Source organism: Prunus avium, chromosome 5 (assembly GCF_965620075.1).
Source record: "Prunus avium chromosome 5, drPruAviu1.hap1.1, whole genome shotgun sequence".
Lineage (NCBI taxonomy): Eukaryota > Viridiplantae > Streptophyta > Magnoliopsida > Rosales > Rosaceae > Prunus > Prunus avium.
Window position 1 is genome coordinate 28,350,837 of NC_142288.1, and position 18,610 is coordinate 28,369,446.

The 18,610-nt window shown below is 35.1% G+C and overlaps 1 protein-coding gene across 1 annotated transcript; it reads left to right on the forward strand.

Moving 5' to 3' along the window:
* Window positions 1–13,658: 13,658 nt before the first annotated feature.
* On the forward strand, window positions 13,659–18,511 carry LOC110762319 (serine/threonine-protein phosphatase 7 long form homolog). Its single transcript, XM_088253262.1, has 9 exons — window positions 13,659–13,743; window positions 14,452–14,486; window positions 14,588–15,199; window positions 15,288–15,470; window positions 15,577–15,898; window positions 16,041–16,308; window positions 16,410–16,481; window positions 16,633–17,997; window positions 18,212–18,511. Exons 2-8 carry the CDS (start codon window positions 14,454–14,456, stop codon window positions 17,993–17,995), a joined length of 2,853 nt encoding a protein of 950 aa, XP_088109388.1. The 5' UTR covers window positions 13,659–13,743; window positions 14,452–14,453; the 3' UTR covers window positions 17,996–17,997; window positions 18,212–18,511.
* The last annotated feature ends 99 nt before the right edge of the window (window positions 18,512–18,610 follow it).

An 18,610-nucleotide genomic window follows, 5' to 3' on the forward strand; every position in this document is an offset into this window, starting at 1 on the left:
ACCGCCGTGCGGCTATACTATTTTCGTTTTAAAAATGTTAAAAAGGAGTATAGCAGGGAGGAGGCTATACCATTTTTAAAAAATATATATTATTTGTATTCAATAGTGTGTGAGAATTATGTGTATAATACGTGAATTTTGTGTGTCTTATTGAATTCTTTGTCCAAAATAGGTGCATTAAACGTGAGAAATACATGGGTACGTGTATAATACATTGTGAAATGCGGCGGAAATAGAATCTTTATACGGGTAATAACTACGGAAAAGTGAAAAAGGGACAATAGATACTCGAGTAATGACCGAATAGTAAAGGATAGGGCTCTTGGGAGATGGAGAAACTTAATTAGGAACACCCAAACGATTTCACAAAGGACTTAGTAAATAGAGATCAATCATTTTGTGGACTTTTCCTATAATTTCTATGTATTAAATGATAAATGAAATATAATTACAATTTAAAGTGATTGAAAAAGGCTAAGGTATTACTTAATTACATGTACTAAATTAAAGAAGTAGGCCAAAAAAACAAAAGTAAAGAAACTACATAGAGGGTTTTCAAATAATTTTTTATGAAACAGTACCGCCGCGCGGCTATACTATTAATACATTAAAAAAAAGACTGGCTCATCGCATGGGTGGGTGCCACGTGTCCAGACAGCTTTTTTTATTTTTTATAAAAAAAAGGAAAACGAGTATAGCCGCGCGGCTGTACTATTTCTTCAAAACAATTCGAAACCGGGAAGGCTATACTATTTATATACGCGCCACGTGTCAAACAATTACAGCCGTGCGGCTATACTATTTTCGTTTTAAAAATGTTAAAAAGGAGTATAGCCGACCGGCTATACTATTCTTAAAGACAATATGGGAAAAACTGAGTATAGCCGGGAGGAGGCTATACCATTTAAAAAAAATATATATTATTTGTATTCAATAGTGTGTGAGAATTATGTGTATAATACGTGAATTTTGTGTGTCTTATTGAATTCTTTGTCCAAAATAGGTGCATTAAACGTGAGAAATACATGGGTACGTGTATAATACATTGTGAAATGCGGCGGAAATAGAATCTTTATACGGGTAATAACTACGGAAAAGTGAAAAAGGGACAACAGATACTCGAGTAATGACCGAATAGTAAAGGATAGGGCTCTTGGGAGATGGAGAAACTAAATTAGGAACACCCAAACGATTTCGCAAAGGACTTAGTAAATAGAGATCAATCATTTTGTGGACTTTTTCTATAATTTTTTTTGGATTAAATGATAAATGAAATATAATTACAATTTAAAGTGATTGAAAAAGGCTAGGGTATTACTTAATTACATGTACTAAATTAAAGAAGTAGGGGAAAAAACAAAAGTAAAGAAACTACTTAGAGGGTTTTCAAATTATTTTTTATGAAACAGTATAGCCGCGCGGCTATACTATTAATACATTAAAAAAAGACTTGCTCATCGCATGGGTGGGTGCCACGTGTCCAGACAGATTTTTTTTTTTTTTATTTTAAAAAGGAAAACGAGTATAGCCGCTCGGCTGTACTATTTCTTCAAAAAAATTCGAAACCGGGAAGGGTATACCATTTATATACGCGCCACGTGTCAAACAATTACAGCCGTTCGGCTATACTATTTTCGTTTTAAAATTGTTAAAAAGGAGTATAGCCGCCCGGCTATACTATTCTTAAAGACAATATGGGAAAAACTGAGTATAGCCGGGAGGAGGCTATACCATTTAAAAAATATATATATTATTTGTATTCAATAGTGTGTGAGAATTATGTGTATAATACGTGAATTTTGTGTGTCTTATTGAATTCTTTGTCCAAAATCGGTGCATTAAACGTGAGAAATACATGGGTACGTGTATAATACATTGTGAAATGCGGCGGAAATAGAATCTTTATACGGGTAATAACTACGGAAAAGTGAAAAAGGGACAATAGATACTCGAGTAATGGCCGAATAGTAAAGGATAGGGCTCTTGGGAGGTGGAGAAACTTAATTAGGAACACCCAAACGATTTCGCAAAGGACTTAGTAAATAGAGATCAATCATTTTGTGGACTTTTTCTATAATTTTTATGTATTAAATGATAAATGAAATATAATTACAATTTAAAGTGATTGAAAAAGGCTAAGGTATTACTTAATTACATGTACTAAATTAAAGAAGTAGGGCAAAAAAACAAAAGTAAAGAAACTACTTAGAGCGTTTTCAAATTATTTTTTATGAAACAGTATAGCCGCGCGGCTATACTATTAATACATTAAAAAAAGACTGGCTCATCGCATGGGTGGGTGCCACGTGTCCAGACAGTTTTTTTTTTTTTTATAAAAAAAAAAAAAAGGAAAACGAGTATAGCCGCGCGGCTGTACTATTTCTTCAAAAAAATTCGAAACCGGGAAGGGTATACCATTTATATACGCGCCACGTGTCAAACAATTACAGCCGTTCGGCTATACTATTTTCGTTTTAAAAATGTTAAAAAGGAGTATAGCCGCCCGGCTATACTATTCTTAAAGACAATATGGGAAAAACTGAGTATAGCCGGGAGGAGGCTATACCATTTAAAAAATATATATATTATTTGTATTCAATAGTGTGTGAGAATTATGTGTATAATACGTGAATTTTGTGTGTCTTATTGAATTCTTTGTCCAAAATCGGTGCATTAAACGTGAGAAATACATGGGTACGTGTATAATACATTGTGAAATGCGGCGGAAATAGAATCTTTATACGGGTAATAACTACGGAAAAGTGAAAAAGGGACAATAGATACTCGAGTAATGACCGAATAGTAAAGGATAGGGCTCTTGGGAGATGGAGAAACTCAATTAGGAACACCCAAACGATTTCGCAAAGGACTTAGTAAATAGAGATCAATCATTTTGTGGACTTTTTCTATAATTTTTATGTATTAAATGATAAATGAAATATAATTACAATTTAAAGTGATTGAAAAAGGCTAAGGTATTACTTAATTACATGTACTAAGTTAAAGAAGTAGGGCAAAAAAACAAAAGTAAAGAAACTACTTAGAGGGTTTTCAAATTATTTTTTATGAAACAGTATAGCCGCCCGGCTATACTATTAATACATTAAAAAAAGACTGGCTCATCGCATGGGTGGGTGCCACGTGTCCAGACAGCTTTTTTTTTATTTTTATAAAAAAAAAAAAAAAGGAAAACGAGTATAGCCGAGCGGCTGTACTATTTCTTCAAAAAAATTCGAAACCGGGAAGGGTATACCATTTATATACGCGCCACGTGTCAAACAATTACAGCCGTGCGGCTATACTATTTTCGTTTTAAAAATGTTAAAAAGGAGTATAGCCGCCCGGCTATACTATTCTTAAAGACAATATGGGAAAAACTGAGTATAGCCGGGAGGAGGCTATACCATTTAAAAAATATATATATTATTTGTATTCAATAGTGTGTGAGAATTATGTGTATAATACGTGAATTTTGTGTGTCTTATTGAATTCTTTGTCCAAAATCGGTGCATTAAACGTGAGAAATACATGGGTACGTGTATAATACATTGTGAAATGCGGCGGAAATAGAATCTTTATACGGGTAATAACTACGGAAAAGTGAAAAAGGGACAATAGATACTCGAGTAATGACCGAATAGTAAAGGATAGGGCTCTTGGGAGATGGAGAAACTCAATTAGGAACACCCAAACGATTTCGCAAAGGACTTAGTAAATAGAGATCAATCATTTTGTGGACTTTTTCTATAATTTTTATGTATTAAATGATAAATGAAATATAATTACAATTTAAAGTGATTGAAAAAGGCTAAGGTATTACTTAATTACATGTACTAAATTAAAGAAGTAGGGCAAAAAAACAAAAGTAAAGAAACTACTTAGAGGGTTTTCAAATTATTTTTTATGAAACAGTATAGCCGCGCGGCTATACTATTAATACATTAAAAAAAGACTGGCTCATCGCATGGGTGGGTGCCACGTGTCCAGACAGTTTTTTTTTTATTTTTATAAAAAAAAAAAAAAAGGAAAACGAGTATAGCCGCGCGGCTGTACTATTTCTTCAAAAAAAATTCGAAACCGGGAAGGGTATACCATTTATATACGCGCCACGTGTCAAACAATTACAGCCGTGCGGCTATACTATTTTCGTTTTAAAAATGTTAAAAAGGAGTATAGCCGCCCGGCTATACTATTCTTAAAGACAATATGGGAAAAACTGAGTATAGCCGGGAGGAGGCTATACCATTTAAAAAATATATATATTATTTGTATTCAATAGTGTGTGAGAATTATGTGTATAATACGTGAATTTTGTGTGTCTTATTGAATTCTTTGTCCAAAATCGGTGCATTAAACGTGAGAAATACATGGGTACGTGTATAATACATTGTGAAATGCGGCGGAAATAGAATCTTTATACGGGTAATAACTACGGAAAAGTGAAAAAGGGACAATAGATACTCGAGTAATGACCGAATAGTAAAGGATAGGGCTCTTGGGAGATGGAGAAACTCAATTAGGAACACCCAAACGATTTCGCAAAGGACTTAGTAAATAGAGATCAATCATTTTGTGGACTTTTTCTATAATTTTTATGTATTAAATGATAAATGAAATATAATTACAATTTAAAGTGATTGAAAAAGGCTAAGGTATTACTTAATTACATGTACTAAATTAAAGAAGTAGGGCAAAAAAACAAAAGTAAAGAAACTACTTAGAGGGTTTTCAAATTATTTTTTATGAAACAGTATAGCCGCCCGGCTATACTATTAATACATTAAAAAAAGACTGGCTCATCGCATGGGTGGGTGCCACGTGTCCAGACAGCTTTTTTTTTTATTTTTATAAAAAAAAAAAAAAAAAGGAAAACGAGTATAGCCGCGCGGCTGTACTATTTCTTCAAAAAAATTCGAAACCGGGAAGGGTATACTATTTATATACGCGCCACGTGTCAAACAATTACAGCCGTGCGGCTATACTATTTTCGTTTTAAAAATGTTAAAAAGGAGTATAGCCGACCGGCTATACTATTCTTAAAGACAATATGGGAAAAACTGAGTATAGCCGGGAGGAGGCTATACCATTTAAAAAATATATATATTATTTGTATTCAATAGTGTGTGAGAATTATGTGTATAATACGTGAATTTTGTGTGTCTTATTGAATTCTTTGTCCAAAATCGGTGCATTAAACGTGAGAAATACATGGGTACGTGTATAATACATTGTGAAATGCGGCGGAAATAGAATCTTTATACGGGTAATAACTACGGAAAAGTGGAAAAGGGACAATAGATACTCGAGTAATGACCGAATAGTAAAGGATAGGGCTCTTGGGAGATGGAGAAACTTAATTAGGAACACCCAAACGATTTCGCAAAGGACTTAGTAAATAGAGATCAATCATTTTGTGGACTTTTTCTATAATTTTTATGTATTAAATGATAAATGAAATATAATTACAATTTAAAGTGATTGAAAAAGGCTAAGGTATTACTTAATTACATGTACTAAATTAAAGAAGTAGGGCAAAAAAACAAAAGTAAAGAAACTACTTAGAGGGTTTTCAAATTATTTTTTATGAAACAGTATAGCCGCCCGGCTATACTATTAATACATTAAAAAAAGACTGGCTCATCGCATGGGTGGGTGCCACGTGTCCAGACAGTTTTTTTTTTATTTTTATAAAAAAAAAAAAAAAGGAAAACGAGTATAGCCGCGCGGCTGTACTATTTCTTCAAAAAAAATTCGAAACCGGGAAGGGTATACCATTTATATACGCGCCACGTGTCAAACAATTACAGCCGTGCGGCTATACTATTTTCGTTTTAAAAATGTTAAAAAGGAGTATAGCCGCCCGGCTATACTATTCTTAAAGACAATATGGGAAAAACTGAGTATAGCCGGGAGGAGGCTATACCATTTAAAAAATATATATATTATTTGTATTCAATAGTGTGTGAGAATTATGTGTATAATACGTGAATTTTGTGTGTCTTATTGAATTCTTTGTCCAAAATCGGTGCATTAAACGTGAGAAATACATGGGTACGTGTATAATACATTGTGAAATGCGGCGGAAATAGAATCTTTATACGGGTAATAACTACGGAAAAGTGGAAAAGGGACAATAGATACTCGAGTAATGACCGAATAGTAAAGGATAGGGCTCTTGGGAGATGGAGAAACTTAATTAGGAACACCCAAACGATTTCGCAAAGGACTTAGTAAATAGAGATCAATCATTTTGTGGACTTTTTCTATAATTTTTATGTATTAAATGATAAATGAAATATAATTACAATTTAAAGTGATTGAAAAAGGCTAAGGTATTACTTAATTACATGTACTAAATTAAAGAAGTAGGGCAAAAAAACAAAAGTAAAGAAACTACTTAGAGGGTTTTCAAATTATTTTTTATGAAACAGTATAGCCGCGCGGCTATACTATTAATACATTAAAAAAAGACTGGCTCATCGCATGGGTGGGTGCCACGTGTCCAGACAGTTTTTTTTTTATTTTTATAAAAAAAAAAAAAAAGGAAAACGAGTATAGCCGCGCGGCTGTACTATTTCTTCAAAAAAAATTCGAAACCGGGAAGGGTATACCATTTATATACGCGCCACGTGTCAAACAATTACAGCCGTGCGGCTATACTATTTTCGTTTTAAAAATGTTAAAAAGGAGTATAGCCGCCCGGCTATACTATTCTTAAAGACAATATGGGAAAAACTGAGTATAGCCGGGAGGAGGCTATACCATTTAAAAAATATATATATTATTTGTATTCAATAGTGTGTGAGAATTATGTGTATAATACGTGAATTTTGTGTGTCTTATTGAATTCTTTGTCCAAAATCGGTGCATTAAACGTGAGAAATACATGGGTACGTGTATAATACATTGTGAAATGCGGCGGAAATAGAATCTTTATACGGGTAATAACTACGGAAAAGTGAAAAAGGGACAATAGATACTCGAGTAATGACCGAATAGTAAAGGATAGGGCTCTTGGGAGATGGAGAAACTCAATTAGGAACACCCAAACGATTTCGCAAAGGACTTAGTAAATAGAGATCAATCATTTTGTGGACTTTTTCTATAATTTTTATGTATTAAATGATAAATGAAATATAATTACAATTTAAAGTGATTGAAAAAGGCTAAGGTATTACTTAATTACATGTACTAAATTAAAGAAGTAGGGCAAAAAAACAAAAGTAAAGAAACTACTTAGAGGGTTTTCAAATTATTTTTTATGAAACAGTATAGCCGCGCGGCTATACTATTAATACATTAAAAAAAGACTGGCTCATCGCATGGGTGGGTGCCACGTGTCCAGACAGCTTTTTTTTTTATTTTTATAAAAAAAAAAAAAAAGGAAAACGAGTATAGCCGAGCGGCTGTACTATTTCTTCAAAAAAATTCGAAACCGGGAAGGGTATACCATTTATATACGCGCCACGTGTCAAACAATTACAGCCGTGCGGCTATACTATTTTCGTTTTAAAAATGTTAAAAAGGAGTATAGCCGCCCGGCTATACTATTCTTAAAGACAATATGGGAAAAACTGAGTATAGCCGGGAGGAGGCTATACCATTTAAAAAATATATATATTATTTGTATTCAATAGTGTGTGAGAATTATGTGTATAATACGTGAATTTTGTGTGTCTTATTGAATTCTTTGTCCAAAATCGGTGCATTAAACGTGAGAAATACATGGGTACGTGTATAATACATTGTGAAATGCGGCGGAAATAGAATCTTTATACGGGTAATAACTACGGAAAAGTGAAAAAGGGACAATAGATACTCGAGTAATGACCGAATAGTAAAGGATAGGGCTCTTGGGAGATGGAGAAACTCAATTAGGAACACCCAAACGATTTCGCAAAGGACTTAGTAAATAGAGATCAATCATTTTGTGGACTTTTTCTATAATTTTTATGTATTAAATGATAAATGAAATATAATTACAATTTAAAGTGATTGAAAAAGGCTAAGGTATTACTTAATTACATGTACTAAATTAAAGAAGTAGGGCAAAAAAACAAAAGTAAAGAAACTACTTAGAGGGTTTTCAAATTATTTTTTATGAAACAGTATAGCCGCCCGGCTATACTATTAATACATTAAAAAAAGACTGGCTCATCGCATGGGTGGGTGCCACGTGTCCAGACAGCTTTTTTTTTATTTTTATAAAAAAAAAAAAAAAGGAAAACGAGTATAGCCGCGCGGCTGTACTATTTCTTCAAAAAAATTCGAAACCGGGAAGGGTATACTATTTATATACGCGCCACGTGTCAAACAATTACAGCCGTGCGGCTATACTATTTTCGTTTTAAAAATGTTAAAAAGGAGTATAGCCGACCGGCTATACTATTCTTAAAGACAATATGGGAAAAACTGAGTATAGCCGGGAGGAGGCTATACCATTTAAAAAATATATATATTATTTGTATTCAATAGTGTGTGAGAATTATGTGTATAATACGTGAATTTTGTGTGTCTTATTGAATTCTTTGTCCAAAATCGGTGCATTAAACGTGAGAAATACATGGGTACGTGTATAATACATTGTGAAATGCGGCGGAAATAGAATCTTTATACGGGTAATAACTACGGAAAAGTGGAAAAGGGACAATAGATACTCGAGTAATGACCGAATAGTAAAGGATAGGGCTCTTGGGAGATGGAGAAACTTAATTAGGAACACCCAAACGATTTCGCAAAGGACTTAGTAAATAGAGATCAATCATTTTGTGGACTTTTTCTATAATTTTTATGTATTAAATGATAAATGAAATATAATTACAATTTAAAGTGATTGAAAAAGGCTAAGGTATTACTTAATTACATGTACTAAATTAAAGAAGTAGGGCAAAAAAACAAAAGTAAAGAAACTACTTAGAGCGTTTTCAAATTATTTTTTATGAAACAGTATAGCCGCGCGGCTATACTATTAATACATTAAAAAAAGACTGGCTCATCGCATGGGTGGGTGCCACGTGTCCAGACAGTTTTTTTTTTATTTTTATAAAAAAAAAAAAAAAAGGAAAACGAGTATAGCCGCGCGGCTGTACTATTTCTTCAAAAAAATTCGAAACCGGGAAGGGTATACTATTTATATACGCGCCACGTGTCAAACAATTACAGCCGTGCGGCTATACTATTTTCGTTTTAAAAATGTTAAAAAGGAGTATAGCCGACCGGCTATACTATTCTTAAAGACAATATGGGAAAAACTGAGTATAGCCGGGAGGAGGCTATACCATTTAAAAAATATATATATTATTTGTATTCAATAGTGTGTGAGAATTATGTGTATAATACGTGAATTTTGTGTGTCTTATTGAATTCTTTGTCCAAAATCGGTGCATTAAACGTGAGAAATACATGGGTACGTGTATAATACATTGTGAAATGCGGCGGGAATAGAATCTTTATACGGGTAATAACTACGGAAAAGTGAAAAAGGGACAATAGATACTCGAGTAATGACCGAATAGTAAAGGATAGGGCTCTTGGGAGATGGAGAAACTTAATTAGGAACACCCAAACGATTTCGCAAAGGACTTAGTAAATAGAGATCAATCATTTTGTGGACTTTTTCTATAATTTTTATGTATTAAATGATATATGAAATATAATCACAATTTAAAGTGATTGAAAAAGGCTAAGGTATTACTTAATTACATGTACTAAATTAAAGAAGTAGGGCAAAAAAACAAAAGTAAAGAAACTACTTAGAGGGTTTTGAAATTATTTTTTATGAAACAGTATCGCCGCGCGGCTATACTATTAATACATTAAAAAAAGACTGGCTCATCGCATGGGTGGGTGCCACGTGTCCAGACAGCTTTTTTTTTATTTTTATAAAAAAAAAAAAAAAAGGAAAACGAGTATAGCCGCCCGGCTGTACTATTTCTTCAAAAAAATTCGAAACCGGGAAGGGTATACCATTTATATACGCGCCACGTGTCAAACAATTACAGCCGTGCGGCTATACTATTTTCGTTTTAAAAATGTTAAAAAGGAGTATAGCCGCCCGGCTATACTATTCTTAAGGACAATATGGGAAAAACTGAGTATAGCCGGGAGGAGGCTATACCATTTAATATATATATATATTATTTGTATTCAATAGTGTGTGAGAATTATGTGTATAATACGTGAATTTTGTGTGTCTTATTGAATTCTTTGTCCAAAATCGGTGCATTAAACGTGAGAAATACATGGGTACGTGTATAATACATTGTGAAATGCGGCGGAAATAGAATCTTTATACGGGTAATAACTACGGAAAAGTGAAAAAGGGACAATAGATACTCGAGTAATGACCGAATAGTAAAGGATAGGGCTCTTGGGAGATGGAGAAACTCAATTAGGAACACCCAAACGATTTCGCAAAGGACTTAGTAAATAGAGATCAATCATTTTGTGGACTTTTTCTATAATTTTTATGTATTAAATGATAAATGAAATATAATTACAATTTAAAGTGATTGAAAAAGGCTAAGGTATTACTTAATTACATGTACTAAATTAAAGAAGTAGGGCAAAAAAACAAAAGTAAAGAAACTACTTAGAGGGTTTTCAAATTATTTTTTATGAAACAGTATAGCCGCCCGGCTATACTATTAATACATTAAAAAAAGACTGGCTCATCGCATGGGTGGGTGCCACGTGTCCAGACAGCTTTTTTTTTTTTTTTTAATAAAAAAAAAAAAAAAAGGAAAACGAGTATAGCCGCGCGGCTGTACTATTTCTTCAAAAAAATTCGAAACCGGGAAGGGTATACTATTTATATACGCGCCACGTGTCAAACAATTACAGCCGTGCGGCTATACTATTTTCGTTTTAAAAATGTTAAAAAGGAGTATAGCCGCCCGGCTATACTATTCTTAAAGACAATATGGGAAAAACTGAGTATAGCCGGGAGGAGGCTATACCATTTAAAAAATATATATATTATTTGTATTCAATAGTGTGTGAGAATTATGTGTATAATACGTGAATTTTGTGTGTCTTATTGAATTCTTTGTCCAAAATCGGTGCATTAAACGTGAGAAATACATGGGTACGTGTATAATACATTGTGAAATGCGGCGGAAATAGAATCTTTATACGGGTAATAACTACGGAAAAGTGAAAAAGGGACAATAGATACTCGAGTAATGACCGAATAGTAAAGGATAGGGCTCTTGGGAGATGGAGAAACTCAATTAGGAACACCCAAACGATTTCGCAAAGGACTTAGTAAATAGAGATCAATCATTTTGTGGACTTTTTCTATAATTTTTATGTATTAAATGATAAATGAAATATAATTACAATTTAAAGTGATTGAAAAAGGCTAAGGTATTACTTAATTACATGTACTAAATTAAAGAAGTAGGGCAAAAAAACAAAAGTAAAGAAACTACTTAGAGGGTTTTCAAATTATTTTTTATGAAACAGTATAGCCGCGCGGCTATACTATTAATACATTAAAAAAAGACTGGCTCATCGCATGGGTGGGTGCCACGTGTCCAGACAGCTTTTTTTTTTTTTATTAAAAAAAAAAAAGGAAAACGAGTATAGCCGCCCGGCTGTACTATTTCTTCAAAAAAATTCGAAACCGGGAAGGGTATACCATTTATATACGCGCCACGTGTCAAACAATTACAGCCGTGCGGCTATACTATTTTCGTTTTAAAAATGTTAAAAAGGAGTATAGCCGCCCGGCTATACTATTCTTAAAGACAATATGGGAAAAACTGAGTATAGCCGGGAGGAGGCTATACCATTTAAAAAATATATATATTATTTGTATTCAATAGTGTGTGAGAATTATGTGTATAATACGTGAATTTTGTGTGTCTTATTGAATTCTTTGTCCAAAATCGGTGCATTAAACGTGAGAAATACATGGGTACGTGTATAATACATTGTGAAATGCGGCGGAAATAGAATCTTTATACGGGTAATAACTACGGAAAAGTGAAAAAGGGACAATAGATACTCGAGTAATGACCGAATTGTAAAGGATAGGGCTCTTGGGAGATGGAGAAACTTAATTAGGAACACCCAAACGATTTCGCAAAGGACTTAGTAAATAGAGATCAATCATTTTGTGGACTTTTTCTATAATTTTTATGTATTAAATGATAAATGAAATATAATTACAATTTAAAGTGATTGAAAAAGGCTAAGGTATTACTTAATTACATGTACTAAATTAAAGAAGTAGGGCAAAAAAACAAAAGTAAAGAAACTACTTAGAGGGTTTTCAAATTATTTTTTATGAAACCGTATAGCCGCGCGGCTATACTATTAATACATTAAAAAAAGACTGGCTCATCGCATGGGTGGGTGCCACGTGCCCAGACAGCTTTTTTTTTTTAAAAAAAAAAGGAAAACGAGTACAGCCGCTCGGCTGTACTATTTCTTCAAAAAAATTCGAAACCGGGAAGGGTATACCATTTATGTACGCGCCACGTGTCAAACAATTACAGCCGTGCGGCTATACTATTTTCGTTTTAAAAATGTTAAAAAGGAGTATAGCCGCCCGGCGATACTATTCTTAAAGACAATATGGGAAAAACTGAGTATAGCCGGGAGGAGGCTATACCATTTAAAAAATATATATATTATTTGTATTCAATAGTGTGTGAGAATTATGTGTATAATACGTGAATTTTGTGTGTCTTATTGAATTCTTTGTCCAAAATCGGTGCATTAAACGTGAGAAATACATGGGTACGTGTATAATACATTGTGAAATGCGGCGGAAATAGAATCTTTATACGGGTAATAACTACGGAAAAGTGAAAAAGGGACAATAGATACTCGAGTAATGACCGAATAGTAAAGGATAGGGCTCTTGGGAGATGGAGAAACTTAATTAGGAACACCCAAACGATTTCGCAAAGGACTTAGTAAATAGAGATCAATCATTTTGTGGACTTTTTCTATAATTTTTATGTATTAAATGATAAATGAAATATAATTACAATTTAAAGTGATTGAAAAAGGCTAAGGTATTACTTAATTACATGTACTAAATTAAAGAAGTAGGGCAAAAAAACAAAAGTAAAGAAACTACTTAGAGGGTTTTCAAATTATTTTTTATGAAACAGTATAGCCGCGCGGCTATACTATTAATACATTAAAAAAAGTCTGGCTCATCGCATGGGTGGGTGCCACGTGTCCAGACAGCTTTTTTTTTTTTTTATAAAAAAAAAAAAAAGGAAAACGAGTATAGCCGCGCGGCTGTACGATTTCTTCAAAAAAATTCGAAACCGGGAAGGGTATACTATTTATATACGCGCCACGTGTCAAACAATTACAGCCGTGCGGCTATACTATTTTCGTTTTAAAAATGTTAAAAAGGAGTATAGCCGCCCGGCTATACTATTCTTAAAGACAATATGGGAAAAACTGAGTATAGCCGGGAGGAGGCTATACCATTTAAAATATATATATATTATTTGTATTCAATAGTGTGTGAGAATTATGTGTATAATACGTGAATTTTGTGTGTCTTATTGAATTCTTTGTCCAAAATCGGTGCATTAAACGTGAGAAATACATGGGTACGTGTATAATACATTAATTTGAGGGTTGAAGTAGGGTTTACATAAGGTTTTTGGTTTCTGAATTTCATGTTGATGGGGGGTTTTCTGTTTTTGGACAGAAATTGAGCAAGTTGAGCTAGGGTTTTGCTGTGCTGGAGCTGTTGGTGCTGATATTGAGGTATAATTGAACTTTAATTATGTAATTAAATGTATATGTTGATTTTCTGTTAGGATTGATTGAGACTGCTAGTGTTTAGCTGTTTTTGTGTGTGTTGGAATTGTTTACATGGTTTTCTGCTAGGATTGAGTTTAAATGCATGTGTTTTTGACTTGATTATATGGCTGCTGTTTTAATTAAACATGTCTAGTCTGATGGTTGGTTAGGATCTTTTGTTTTCTTGAATGACGCATGTTTAAATGGCTGCTGTTTTAATGAAAAATGTTTAGTCTCATGGTTAGGATTTTTTGAATGAAATATGTTTAGCTGGCTGATTGGTTTTGGGTTTATTAAGGCAGTTGAGGGGGCAGGTTTTAGGGACTTTATCCATGAGCTTCAACCCAAATTCAAGATCCCTAATAGGGATCCTTCACATAGAGTAGAAAAATTAAACATAGAGATCCTTTACATATAATTATACTAGCTATAATCTTTCTTGGTCTATTAAGGCTTTTGGGGCCTGAGATTAAATTAATCTAAGCTTATGGAATATAACCCAATGTAATGTCATTATGGTGGTTTATACTCTGCTTATCAGTTTCCACTTTGGCACGGTACATGTGATTGTACTTTGTTTTTGTAACATTTCTGAAACGGTACATAACATATTTAACACTTATGTATTTATTCACCATCTGAAATTTGCGGTTTTCTTTAATTATTTTGAAGATATGGAAGCTCTTGCTCCAGCTCCGGCCCCTCATGTAAGTAACTCATGGCCCATTTTATTTCAGATATTGCAAGGCTGGCCAGCAGTAGTATAACTAGACACTAATGTTTGTTTGTTTGTTTGGTTTTTTTATAGACACCAAATGAACCGTTGAACAATTTGGTGCGTTGGCCAATAACTGAGGAACTTAGGGAGGCATTAACTAGGATGGGTTTAGGATTCTTTGAACGTTTTAGGTTCCAAATGAGGTTGGATTGTACCATGGTAAACGCTTTGCTACGACACTATGATCGTAATTTAAAGTGTTTTACCTTTAATGGTTATTCACTATATTTTAGTTTAGTAGATGTCCTTCTCATCACTGGTATGCCGATTGACGGTAGACCGGTTATTGGTAGGCTAGGGAAAACCAAAAGTTTATTTTTAAATGCTTTTGGTATCGATCCTCCTCCACAGTCTTTGGATGGAGGGAGGATTAGGCTTAGTTGGTTAAGAGAAAATTATAGTAATAACCCAGTACGTCCAGATGAGGATGGGTGGGCATACTATCTTAGAGCCTATGTCATGTATGTCATTGGGTCATATCTAATACCAGATGACTGCACTGGATTAGTTTCTGCCCAATATTTGGGGCTCTTGGACAATCTTCAGGAGGTTGGCAGCTATGCGTGGGGAGCAGCCGCATGGGCGAGCTTGCACAATTCTTTGGATCGAGGAATCGTAAACGGCTTGGCCTACGCTCTCATGGTAAGCATCACCATTCTCACTTTTACTAAACTAGGATTTGATGTTTTAACTTCTCTACTTTCCTGATCTTTGTTTATTACTTGTCCAGATATTTGCCATAGAGCATATAGAGCCACTACGCATAGAGGTGATAGGGGAGATAGTAGATCTCCCTATGGAGTGTCCATTAATGGTGCCGTGGTCCCACCTTCTCCACAAACGCTTGAAGGCAAGCACAGTTCCCAATTCTGGTGCCTATATGGAAATTTTGGGGAATGCGACGGATGAAAATGTAAGTCTTTTAAAAGACTTTACATTTCTTAATTAAATACACTGAATTTTGGAGCCTATATGGAAATATAGTTCTTAATTCATTTCTTTTGTATTTTCTATTGTAGTTCATACAACAGCCTTATCAGAGGCTTAGCCATACTCTTCTAGGGGAGGGTTATGAGCGTTATGCCCCTCAGCTGGCTAAGGCATGCTCAGTCGCGCTCTGCATCAATTATCACACAGTCGTCCCTCACAAACCAAACAACTATGCTAGGCAGTTTGGTTTTGAGAATATTAACCTAGATTCGATTCCAGAGCTTCCTGATGTAGTGGTTGAAGTAAGAAAGAAGGGGCCAAAGAAAGATTTAAATCTTGCTGACCACGGGCACTTTCCCCTGTACATTAACAGCTGGCTTGGCAGGTTTCCTTTGAGAGGGATGCGGATAGGTAAGTGCTCTCTGGTTTCTTTAATGTATTTTTAATAATTCTGATTTTTATAGCCGCACGGCTCTAAATTTTCTTATTATTATTATTTTTAAAATTTCTGATTTTATTTATTTATTTATTTTTGTTTTCTGGTTACGTCCAGCTGGTGTGGTAGGTCCTCCATACGCTGTGGAATTGCCAGCGCATGACATGCCGGTGCAGGCCCTTCATGACGACCCACCGCATTCCCCGCATGACATGCCTATGCAGGCCCTGCATGGCGACACACTGCAGTTCCCGCATGATGTGCCTGTGCATGCCCTTCATGACGACCCAACGCTGTCCTTGCATGACAAGCGACTGCAGACCCTGCCTTCACAGCTTGCATTTTCAGTCATAGACCCAGCGACAGAGCCCTCCACCTTGCCTAGGTGAAATTCTATTCTTTTGGCAGGCAATAGTTGTTTTTGAAATAGTTAAAAGGTATAACTGCACAATCAGTGGTGCTTAATTGTTTTGACATGTATCTCAGAGACGATATAGAGGATGAGCAATACTTCTTTGATGGCGTGAAGCTCACTGAAGCAGAAGATCGCGAACTAAGGTAATGGAAATGCAGTTACCTTGCTATGATCAGTCGGTGGTTATTGCTTAGTGTTTTATTACTCCAATAAACTAATTTTAGTTATCTTGGCAGCATAAAAATCTATTACAGAATCTAATATTTTTCCCTATTTGTGAATCTTGTGCTACAGTTACAAGAAACAAATATACGAGCTGGTGAAGAAGAGGTCAGATGAGGTTGAGGATACCAATTTAGAAGCAGCAACACAACCAGTCTTCAATTCATCGCCTTCCATAGCTTCCAACTTAGAATCTGAAGACAACCTGTCATCACAGTCGCCTCAACTTCAAACCCCAATTGGTTGGCCTCTTGATGGCGAGCTCACCCTCAACTGGGTCCAAAACCTCATGTCCGTCTTCGACTGGGCTTCTAGAAATCTTGAGCCGACCCAATTGCCAGACGTGTTTCCTGTTGAGGTTTTTGATAGCCTAGCCCTCTTTGCCTCCAAGATCCTCCACAAAGAGGCCAATTGTGTCACCATTGACAACTTAGCCCCTGAATCCACGGTCGTTGTCGTCGGAGACCTTCACGGGCAGTTGCATGACCTTCTTTTCCTTCTCCATGATGCTGGCTTTCCCTCAGAAAATCGATTCTTCATCTTCAATGGCGATTATGTTGACAGAGGTGCTTGGGGTCTCGAAAGTTTCTTAATTTTGTTAGCTTGGAAAGTGCTCATGCCAAAGAGGGTGTATCTTTTGCGAGGAAACCACGAATCAAAGTATTGCACTTCTGTTTATGGTTTTGAGAAGGAAGTGCTGACAAAGTATGGTGATAGAGGCAAACACATGTATCGTAAATGTCTTGGGTGCTTTGAAGGTCTTCCCTTGGCTTCCCTAGTTGGTAAACACGTGTACACTGCACATGGAGGTCTTTTCCGCCACATGCCTGCTATCTCCAAGAAATCAAAGGGAAAGAAGAGTCGGAGAGCTTTCAATCCTGAACCTAGTTCGTTATCTCTAGGCTCTATTGAAGAACTGAATAAGGCTCGAAGATCAGTTCTTGATCCTCCATGGGAAGGTCCCAACGTGATTCCTGGTGATGTGCTGTGGTCGGATCCCTCAATGTCTCCCGGCCTGTCTCCAAATATAGAGAGAGGCATTGGGCTGCTTTGGGGTCCTGATTGCACTGAGGATTTTCTCAAGACTTGTGAACTTAAATTGATTATTAGATCACACGAAGGTCCCGATGCACGAGAAAAGAGGCCAGGTCTTGGTGGAATGGATGAAGGGTACACCATCGATCACATTGTGGAGTCAGGAAAGCTCATCACTTTGTTTAGTGCTCTAGATTACCCACAATTTCAGAGCACAGAGGAGAGGTACAAAAATAAAGGGGCTTACATTATCTTGGAACCCCCTAATTTCGATGATCCTGTATTTCATAGTTCCGAAGCAATTACTCCAAGACCAAGGGCTAATCCCTTTTACAATTTTGAAGAAGTGATTGATTCTGATGAAGAGTTGGACTTGGCATCAATGGTGATCAGTCCGTGAAGGTACGTTATAGTATGTGTTATTGAAACGTATTTTTGCAAAGGGAGTGAAAGTGGAATATGGGCTTGATATCTCTATTTAAACGGTGTTTCTTATATGACTGCTTGATATCTGTTATATGACTGCGTCATATAATTGCCTGTATATTAGTCTATCACATAACTGTTTGGTATCATTTGATTCTATGAATTGCTGAAATATTTTTATCAATGGCAGCAATGTCAAAGAAAATGCCTCGTGGAGAAGGGTGCGCACAACAGGATTGAGAACTTGAAGATAATTGTAGATATCACTTTGACTGGTGGTTTGTTGGTTGGGGATGGTAGAGCAAAAGGAGACGAAATTCTACTAAAATACTTATGTTGAATAATTAGCATACATTGAGCACCTCTGATAAGATAGATAGCATTGAATCAACTATGTTGCACCTCTTAATCAAATATTATTTCTCTTAGGTGATAGAAGACTAAACAAAATCATTTTTAATTGTTACAAAAATTGAAGCCTTTCTGTTTTCTTCTTTCTTCTTCTTGGGTTGCATCAGCAAGATCATGTGTATTGAATGAGAGCATCACATTATTCAATTTCTGAAACAGATTATCAGATCTTTTGACT